Raw genomic sequence first — 10,398 nt, forward strand, 5'->3', positions numbered from 1 at the left:
TGTGGAATAGTAACCCCGTCACTGTTGAAGGAGGGGTACCTTGATTATCACCTGCTGAAGATACAGCTTGTGAATTGCCGCCAGTACTACCTCCCTTTCTCTGAGAGCAGCAGGCAAGGCTGATTTGAGGTAACGGCGAGGGGGGAGTCGCCTCGAACTCCAGCTTGTATCCCCGTGATACTACTTGCAAAACCCAGGGATCCACCCGTGAGCGAACCCACTGGTCGCTGAAGTGCCGGAGACGCGCCCCCACCGCACCTGGCTCCGCCTGTGGAGCCCCAGCGTCATGCGGTGGACTTAGAGGAAGCGGGGGAGGATTTTTGATCCTGGGAACTGGCTGTCTGGTGCAGCTTTTCCCTCTTCCCTTGCCTCTGGGCAGAAAAGAAGCGCCTTTGACCCGCTTGCCTTTCTGGGGCCGAAAGGACTGTACCTGATAATACAGTGCTTTCTTAGGCTGTGAGGGAACCTGAGGTAAAAATGTCGACTTCCCAGCTGTTGCTGTGGAAACGAGGTCCGAGAGACCATCCCCAAACAATTCCTCACCCTTGTAAGGCAAAACCTCCATGTGCCTTTTAGAATCCGCATCACCTGTCCACTGCCGAGTCCATAATACTCTCCTGACAGAAATGGACATTGCATTAATTCTAGATGCCAGCCGGCAAATATCCCTCTGTGCATCTCTCATATATTAGACGACGTCTTTAATATGCTCTATGGTTAGCAAAATCGTATCCCTGTCGAGGGTATCAATATTTTCTGACAGGGTATCGGACCAAGCTGCTGCAGCACTACACATCCAAGCTGAAGCAATTGCAGGTCTCAGTATAGTACCTGAGTGTGTATATACAGACTTTAGGATAGCCTCCTGCTTTCTATCCGCAGGCTCCTTTAAGGCGGCTGTATCCTGAGACGTCAGTGCCACCTTTTTTGACAAGCGTGTGAGCGCCTTATCCACCCTCGGGGATGTCTCCCAACGTAACCTGTCCTCTGGCGGGAAAGGGTACGCCATCAGTAACTTTTTAGAAATCACTAGTTTCTTATCGGGGGAAGCCCACGCTTCTTCACACACTTCATTCAACTCATCTGATGGGGGAAAAACCACTGGTTGCTTTTTCTCCCCAAACATAATACCCTTTTTAGTGGTACCTGGGTTAATGTCAGAAATGTGCAATACATTTTTCATTGCCGTAATCATGCAACGGATGGCCCTAGTGGAATGTACATTAGTCTCGTCCTCGTCAACACTGGAGTCAGACTCTGTGTCGACATCTGTGTCTACCATCTGAGGTAGCGGGCGTTTTTGAGCCCCTGATGGCCTTTGAGACGCCTGGGCAGGCACTGGCTGAGAAGCCGGCTGTCCCACAGCTGTTATGTCATCGAACCTTTTATGCAAGGAGTTGACACGGTCGTGTAAAACCTTCCACATATCCACCCACTCTGGTGTCGACCCCGCAGGGGGTGACATCACACTTATCGGCACCTGCTCCGCCTCCACATAAGCCTCCTCATCAAACATGTCGACACAGCCGTACCGACACACCGCACACAAACAGGGAATGCTCTGACTGAGGACAGGACCCCACAAAGTCCTTTGGGGAGACAGAGAGAGAGTATGCCAGCACACACCACAGCGCTATATAATCAGGGATTTACACTAACACAAAGTGATTTTTCCCTATAGCTGCTTTACATATACAGTTTGCGCCTAAATTTAGTGCCCCCCCCTCTCTTTTTTACCCTTTGAGCCTGGAAACTGCAGGGGAGAGCCTGGGGAACTGTCTTCCAGCAGAGCTGTGAAGAGGAAATGGCGCCAGTGTGCTGAGGGAGATAGCCCCGCCCCCTTCTCGGCGGACTTCTCCCGCTCTTATATTTATATTATGGCGGGGGATTTTTGCACATATATAGTTTTTTAGACTATATTATGTGCGGTTTGCCAATGTAAGGTACTCTAATTGCAGCCCAGGGCGCCCCCCCCCAGCGCCCTGCACCCATCAGTGACCGGAGTATGTGGTGTGCATAGGGAGCAATGGCGCACGGCTGCAGTGCTGTGCGCTACCTTAATGAAGACCGGAGTCTTCAGCCGCCGATTTTCAGGATGTTCTTCTTGCTTCTGGCTCTGCAAGGGGGACGGCGGCGCGGCTCCGGGACCGGACGATCGAGGACGGGTCCTGTGTTCGATCCCTCTGGAGCTAATGGTGTCCAGTAGCCTTAGAAGCTCAAGCTAGCTGCAAGCAGGTAGGTTCGCTTCTCTCCCCTTAGTCCCTCGTAGCAGTGAGTCTGTTGCCAGCAGATCTCACTGAAAATAAAAAACCTAACAAATACTTTCTTTACTAGAAGCTCAGGAGAGCCCCTAGTGTGCAACCAGCTCGGGCCGGGCACAGATTCTAACTGAGGTCTGGAGGAGGGGCATAGAGGGAGGAGCCAGTGCACACCAGATATAGTACCTAATCTTTCTTTTAAGAGTGCCCAGTCTCCTGCGGAGCCCGTCTATTCCCCATGGTCCTTACGGAGTACCCAGCATCCACTAGGACGTCAGAGAAAAGAACATTTTTGTACTTAAGTGTAATATGTATTTCCTCTTTTATACAACCTTTAGCGTAATGTTTATTTGATCTTTTTCTTTTGTGTGTAACCAAGTAATTCTCCGTTTACTAGGCTTGTATTGAAGTATGGTGGAGTGCCAGATGTCTAAACACTCTTCTAAGCTCTGATACTGATTATCTTTAGTCACTATGGGGGTATTCAATTACTGGTGAAAATGCATTTCGGCTGTAAAAAGATGCGAAATTACTGCGATTTGTGGTAATTTCGCCAAACACCAACTCAATTGTCTGCGATAAATGTTTAATTTCAATTCACCAACTCTGAGCAGGTAATAAACTTAGGGAAAATCCCTAAGTTTTTCGACTACTCGAACAAACGGCACTAATTCGACACAGGGTTTTCAATTGTGGGCGTTTTCGCCTGTTTTTTAATCCATTTTCGCCCATGCCATTTAATTTTTTTTGTTGGTCAAATCGGCATGGGCGCAAATTACGCCAAGAACATGCGAAAACGCCAGCAAATTCACCAATACACGTGTATCGGTATCTAATTCGTCGATACACGTGGTTTTCACCAGTGCCAGTTTTTTCGACCAGTCGAAAAAATGGTACGGCCATTGAATAGGTCAAACATAAAAACGGTAGAAAAGTGCTGTTTTTTTGACTGGTCGAAAAAATGGCACCAATAGAATACCCCCTAAGCATTGGATGGAGATAAAGTACCAGCCAATCAGCTACTAAATGACATGTTACAGACTGTGGGGCAGATGTATTAGCCTGGAGATGGCATAAGGAAGTGATAAACCAGTGATAAATACAAGGTGATACACACACCAGCCAATCAGCTCCTAACTGTTCATTTACATATTGGAGCTGATTGGCTGGTGTGTGTATCACCTTGCACATATCAATGGTTTATCACTTCCTTATGCCTTCTCCAGGTTAATACATCTGCCCCAGTGTTTGAAAAATGACAGTTATGAGCTGTTTGGCTGGTACTTTATCTCCGTCCACTTTATCACCATCCATGGCTTTGTAAATAGACCCCATAGTGACACCTGCTTGAACTGAGCTGACTAATTGGTGGCTGGAACTTATGTCATTGCTATGGAAATCATGAATGGTAAATGCTAGTGCTTAGGAGGGTGTGGCCCATTCTAGGGAAAGAGTAAGACGTGGGGGAGCTGAAGGCAAGGAGTAAACTACCCTATCTGTAAAGACTCACTGGAGTTGACTCAGGTTCTCCAGGTTCTGGATAATACGGATTTGATTGTCATACAGGTCCAATTCATTCAATGTCACCAACTGCTCCAAGTTCTCAATCACCTTTATTAGGTTTTGACGCAGGCACAGGGTCTACAGGGGTAGATTCAATGAGAGGGCAGGTTACAGGAGTGGCTGTGACTGACCACAGTGAGGGGAAGATGAGGAGACAAGTCAAAGGGACAGAAAGGGAGAAATACACTGAAAGGACAATCACATGAGAAATTAGATATTAGCAGGACAGATTTGGTATATCATCACATTATATACCAATCATGGGGACAAAGTGAAATAAAGAAGGTGCAGTTTCATTTGCACATGCATGTGTAGAATAGAAAGAAGAAAATGAACATACAAAAATTAAAATAGACACTTTGCACCTACCTTTACTTTTTTGAGCACCTCAAAACCTTGAATCAATCCTATCCGCATGTGGTTTAAGTCAACTTCCTGATAAAAGAGATACAAGGTTATAACAAAGGTGAACTACAAATACCCAACAGTGTGGGCTACAAGTTACAGAATTAACGATAAGTAAAATAATTGGCCTCGAGCTGTACCCAAGCCACAGGAAGACACTTAGCATACATTTTTCGGACGTGATAATCTTCCGAGACATTAATCTTATAATACATTAATGTCCACATGGGGGATGGGGGGAGTAGATGTATCAAGCAGTGAAAAGACTGGTGAAGTGGGCCAGTGGAACAGTTGTCCATTACAACCAATGTACACACCAAGTATAAATGTCCAAGTATTGTGCAAAACAGCAAAGGGAGTAATTACATTCATCTCGAGTGCGCGGATATAAATGCGGATATTCACATCTTTGTGCCCGCACTGCCCCTACCCATATGTTTGATAGCCCTCATTATTATTAGCGTATTTACCCTATTCCTGGTACAAGGGAACTACGCACAACACAAAACAGCCCAAAAATCTGACATGTCCACAATACATTTAACCACATTCTGTCTGGTTACACTTATTTTGCTACAAGTGGAGTCGCACCTCGGAATCGTGCGCTCAGCTCCAGAACATGCCCAGTGCTAAAAGACCTGCAGGACCAGGTCTGAAATGGACTTGCCTGCAACTCTGCAGGACAAACTTGTACCACTGAGTTTAAACAGTGCGGAATGGAGACCCCATGCAACTTACCGGAACCCCTACTCCAAACATACTTATAATATTCCAACACAGAATTTTCTCATCCGACGATGTGTTTGAAGAAGACACACCCCCTTTTCTGAAATGAGCACCTTCCCCACCCCCTAACGGACACAGCCTGTCAATCAGGCCGCAGCATCCCTGACACTACAACCGGAGCCACAGCTGCATTGCAGCACATGCGCCCTGCAGCTCCAGCGTATCTGCAGTTCTCCCACCATTGGACAACTGCGGGAATAACAAAAAGGCCCATAGGCAGGTGGAAAAATAAAAAGTAATGCAGGCAGCTCCTTATTACCTCAGCTTCAGGGTCCAGGCTGATCATCTCCAAGTTCACTGGTGTCTCTGAGTCGTCTGAACATAAGCATACTAATGTAAATACGATGCCGTGTGCTACTGATACATACAATACGATATACACATTTTACTACATGTCCCAAACTAGGTAATAATGGAAACTCTGAGCTACCCTACTGGGAAGCGGTTAAAATACCGCTAGTCGGGATCCCGGCGGTCACAATGCTGATGCCAGAATCCCAACTGGCGGTTAAATGCCGCCGTAGGAATACCAGCGACACAGGCTATACTCCCTCTGTGGGTGTCCACGTCACCCATATAGGAGGAATAGAACCTGTGGCGAACGCAGCGAGCCACCGTGCCAGCAGCGCAGCTAGCCCACAAGAGGCTTTCTAGTGCTCGCCACGCTGCCGGCATTACGGCGGACGGGATCTATATATATTTATATTATGGGCAGGGCTGTAATTGTTCTGTCTTGGAGAGAGGTGTGTGTGAATGACTATTGTTTGTGGATGTGGGGGGTGTATTAATGTGTGTGCGAGCTTATATTAACATCTGCGTATGACATGACAGGCACTGAGATGCTCTACGCATTATATGGCGGCCAGTGCGATGCTTGGTATAATCTGTGCCCCGGATGACAGGAAGCCTAGCATCACCCCTCGTGAAGTCTAATGCAGGAAAATGTGCTATTGAATCACTGCAATTGGAGAATTGATCCTCTGCATGTTTCCCTAACCAGTATGTCAGTACCGTGTACAAGTAATAAATGCTGAGATGAGTCTGGTGTGGGGAAAAGGTCTCTTTAGTTGTATAGAAAAGGGGAGAACTGTGGAAGAATGGAGGGGGCATGGGCTTGCCCCCACACTGTTCTTCAGTGACATATTGCTGCTATTTGCCAATCCCCCCTAATGGCCAGATTGGGGAAATCAGCCAATTTTAAACATGTTTAAAAATCCAAAACCCCCGATCAAAAAACATTTGGGATCGGCAAATCTGGCATTTTAAACATGTTTAATTTCCCTGGCGGATCGCCGGTCATTAACGGCCTCTGGTCTGCGGTTCCGGCTAGTTGGGGAATCGGAACTTAGCTGTATGGGGGCCATTACATTTGTAGGAGGGGAGAGGTAAGTTACAGGTTTTAAGAAAGATTGAGTAATCTTCAAGGGCCTCTTAAAGGGAAAAGGAACTAGTGAAGAAGGCTCCAGAGAGTAGGTGCTAATGCTGATAAAGGAGAATTAGATGTACAGCAGTGCTCACGATAGATTGAAGAGAAGAAAGGCAAGAACAGGGGACTGAGATGAGGTGGTTATAGTGGTTTGTGGTGGGAGATGACGAGTGCATGGATGAGTACATTGGTGGCATCAGGGGTGAGAAAAACGCAGGAGTGAGTTTATTAGTGGAGGATAATACCCAGGCAGATTAGATATAGCAGCAACAAAGATATTATCAAAAGAAGGACAGCTCAGAGGACCCTGGAAGGGCAAGGGAGATATTAATTCAAAAATAAAAATCATGGGAGATGAGAGGGCCCTGGAATGAGTTTGGCTTTGGTTATGCTTATGGGCCCTACACACTTACAGAACTCACTGCACGATATGAACGTTCTCGTTCATTAATGAACGAGAACTCGTTCATATCCTGCAGTGTGTAAGCACCAACGATTAACGATGCGCGGCCCCACGCTCGTTAATCGTTGGTGCCGGTTCGCTTATGCATGCAGGCCAATATGGACAATCTCATCCATATTAGCATGCAGGGCTATGGAGCCGGGTGACGGGGGAGTGAAGAAACTTCACTTCCCCCGTCACCTCCCCTCTGACGCCGGGTCGCCCGTATCCGCCGTCGGACAGCTCGGCGGCGGATCGGCAAGTGTGTAGGGCCCATTAGTTTGAGAAAGCGCTGAATATTCAGGATGAGATGACAGAGAGGCAGTAAGAGACACGAGAAGCTGGAGGCTGACAGGTCAAGTAAGGTGTATCTGAGCATCATTGGCGTAGATAGGCCAGACACAATCCTTTGTCACCAGGCACACCACTAAGGCACTTGCTAGCTTATGAGTCAGAGTTTGAAGTCTTTACTTGCCACATAACCCTGAAATGTATAATGAAGCACCAAGAATGGTACCTGCAGGCTCTTCACCATTCTGGATACCGCCATCGAGTACCACGTGCTTCTCCTTGACCTCATCATCTGCGGACTCGTCAGATTCTCTCCTTTTATCAACTCAAATGAAATCAAATGTTAAAATTATATAAAGTACAGCACACCTACCTAATTACAGTAATAAAGGTACCACGGTGGTGTGAGCAACGTATTATAAATAGTAAAGAATATATATATATATATATATATATATATATATATATATATATATATATATTCCTATTTCCATGCATTGAATAAATCAGCCTTTTCACATGTTTAAAGAATCAGAGATCTCCCATTTGACATCAGTGATAGACTTCCTTTCTAGCAGAGGATGGTTAATAAGAGGATTTCCTTTATTAACCTCCCAGTAATAATGCCGAGACTAGCCGGCCATTACCACAAGAGATCCGAAAACACAAACTGCGTATATAACGTATCACTGATATACCTGTCAACCCACCCTTCAGTGTTTATATTACAGGCGAATCCCTGTAATGTAACTGCTAATCCCAGCAAGCCCTGTGCAGGTATGCTGGGATTTGTAGTTACGTAAATCTATGAGCCTTCCTTATACACGTTATACGTTTCTTTCTGCATCCAAACGAGATGAGAAGCAAGTAACCGGATTCTCCACCCTACCTTCCATGTCTTGCACCTCTCCCCCGCCGTGCGCCATAGCTAGTATGCTCTTTTCCCAGGTTTCCGGAAGCGTCTGGCTAAGCCAATCAGCGGCGGCGGACTAACAGAAAGTGGCCAACGAATAGAGACTTGGGGAAGGGCTTGTGCGCATGGGCTTCTGGGAACTGTAGTTGCTTTATGCATCCACCAGTGACTCCACGGTGATTCTATTTCGGAGTGGGAGAAGGGACCTTCTGACGTATCTAGGGGAGGAGACACGTCACCAGGGGAGGAGCTACGGGCGAACAGGGTACCCGAAAAGTACGCTCGCCACGCTTCGGGCTCGGTGGCTCGCCGGCTCGCCACCTGATTACTAAAGGTAATAGTTGGTGGCGTGGATAGTAGAGGAACTATCCCGCTGGCCTAGTTCCTCCCCCTTGTGTCGTAACTCCTCCCCCAGACGGAAAAGGTCCCTTAGCCCACTTGATTCTAGCATCTACCGTGACTCCACAGCACCTGAGGCTCACTGAAAGCCTCAGTCTTTTTATTTTACATTAGTTCATTGTTATTTTGGTGATACTGACCTACAGGAAAACTATTCAGTATATTTGCAGCTTGCATGTGCATGTAGCCTACGTCCATTATATGTAGGCAAACCCCACATAAATGTTAAAGCAGTGGTTTTCTTAACAGCTATCAGTCAAATTATGGCAGATTATCCCATCATTATTTTAACGGGTTACTTCGCTCAAAAACTGTGTTGTCTCACTATGCTACCTGCAACAGTTTACTGGAATAACTTCTGATATATGAAATTGGACTACTGAATTTTCCTGTTGAACAATTAGAAATGAAGTGCGTTGTAACTGTCATTTAGTAGACTGAATCTTTTTATGATCTGACCTTCTTTAGTCAAATCTGTAACCAAGGAGATAAACAGTTGATTTTATTCACTTCATGATTACATTAATTACCACCGCTTCTTGGGGCCTAATTCTGAGTTGATCGCAGCAGCAAATTTGTTAGCAGTTGGGCAAAACCATATGCACAGCAGGGGGTGCAGATATAACATGTGCAGAGAGAGTTAAGGTGTGTACACACGGTGAGATATTTTCTTCCGATTCTGACTATATAGTCAGAATCGGAAGAAAAGATAGTGCAGATCGCAAGGTGACAGTCACCTTGCGATCCCGATCCGATGCCGATGCGCGGCCCGCGCGGTCGGCATCGGCAGAAAAAATAGACTGTGCAGGCAAGTCAATCTTGACTAGCTCTATAGAAGAGATAGTCAAGATTGACACTTAGCCAAAATCACACAGTACCAGGATCGCAAGCATACTCATTATGTGCTTGCGATACTGGCTAAGTGCCGACCTGGCCAGTGAGAATTGGTTAAGTCCGAATCTCACTGTGTGTACACACCTTTAGATTTGGGTGGGGTGTATTCAAACTGAAATCTAACTTGCAGTGTAAAAATAAAGCAGCCAGTATTTACCCTGCACAGAAACAAAATAACCCACCCAAATCTAACTCTCTCTGCAAATGTTATATCTGTCACACCTGCAGTGCACATGGTTTTGCCCAATTGCTAACAAACTTGCTGCTGCGATCAACTCAGAATTACCCCCTTGGTGTGTTCAGTCTCAAATGTAAAACATCTATTGGGCTTAATTCTGAGTTGATCGCAGCAACAAATTTGTTAGCAGTTGGGCAAAACCATGTGCACTGCAGGAGGGACAGATATCAATGTGCAGAGAAAGTTAGATTTGGGTGGGGTGTATTCAGACTTGCCTACTCTCCCGGATTCTGCAGGAGACACCCGGTTTCTCGGGTAGGCCCCCGCAGCCCCGGAAGAGTGGGCACCCCTCCCGCATTCTGCCCACTTACTAGGAAAGTGGGCAGAATGGGGAGCTAAACAGCGCTGAATCGAGGACCCGGCGGAGGGGGCAGGGCTTAATGACGCGATTATATGCTAATCGCGTCATTGAAGCCCCGCCCATATGCAAATACCGCCCAAACACGGTATTTGCTTGTGCAGTGGGCGGGGCCTGATGACGCCATTGACCCGGCCCCGCCTCCGTCGCCACCCACCTGCTTCTCCTCTCCGAGTATCTCCCGGAGAGGAGAGAAGAAAAGTAGGTAAGTATGGGTGTATTCAAACTGAAATCTAAATTGCAGTGTAAAAATAAAGCAGCCAGTATTTACCCTGCACAGAAACAAAATAACCCACCCAAATCTAACTCTCTCTGCAAATGTTATATCTGCCTCCCCTGCAGTGCACATGGTTTTGCCCAACTGCTAACAAACTTGCTGCTACGATCAACTCAGAATTACCCCCATTATGTGAATAGCAAACATG

At 46.5% G+C, this 10,398-nt stretch overlaps 1 protein-coding gene across 1 annotated transcript in view; it reads right to left on the reverse strand.

Annotated features, from left to right (window-relative positions):
* Positions 1-8,196, reverse strand: part of PPP1R7 (protein phosphatase 1 regulatory subunit 7) — a 92,811-nt gene extending 84,615 nt beyond the window's left edge. The window contains exons 1-5 of the mRNA XM_063915753.1: positions 8,061-8,196; positions 7,398-7,496; positions 5,272-5,327; positions 4,191-4,256; positions 3,769-3,899 (exon numbers count right to left, since the gene is read on the reverse strand). Of these exons, the coding sequence (XP_063771823.1) occupies positions 3,769-3,899; positions 4,191-4,256; positions 5,272-5,327; positions 7,398-7,496; positions 8,061-8,097 (389 nt within the window). The 5' untranslated portion in view covers positions 8,098-8,196. The remainder of the gene's footprint in view (positions 1-3,768; positions 3,900-4,190; positions 4,257-5,271; positions 5,328-7,397; positions 7,497-8,060) is intronic.
* Positions 8,197-10,398: the final 2,202 nt, after the last annotated feature.

Source organism: Pseudophryne corroboree, chromosome 4, assembly GCF_028390025.1.
Source record: "Pseudophryne corroboree isolate aPseCor3 chromosome 4, aPseCor3.hap2, whole genome shotgun sequence".
Taxonomy (NCBI): Eukaryota; Metazoa; Chordata; class Amphibia; order Anura; family Myobatrachidae; genus Pseudophryne; species Pseudophryne corroboree.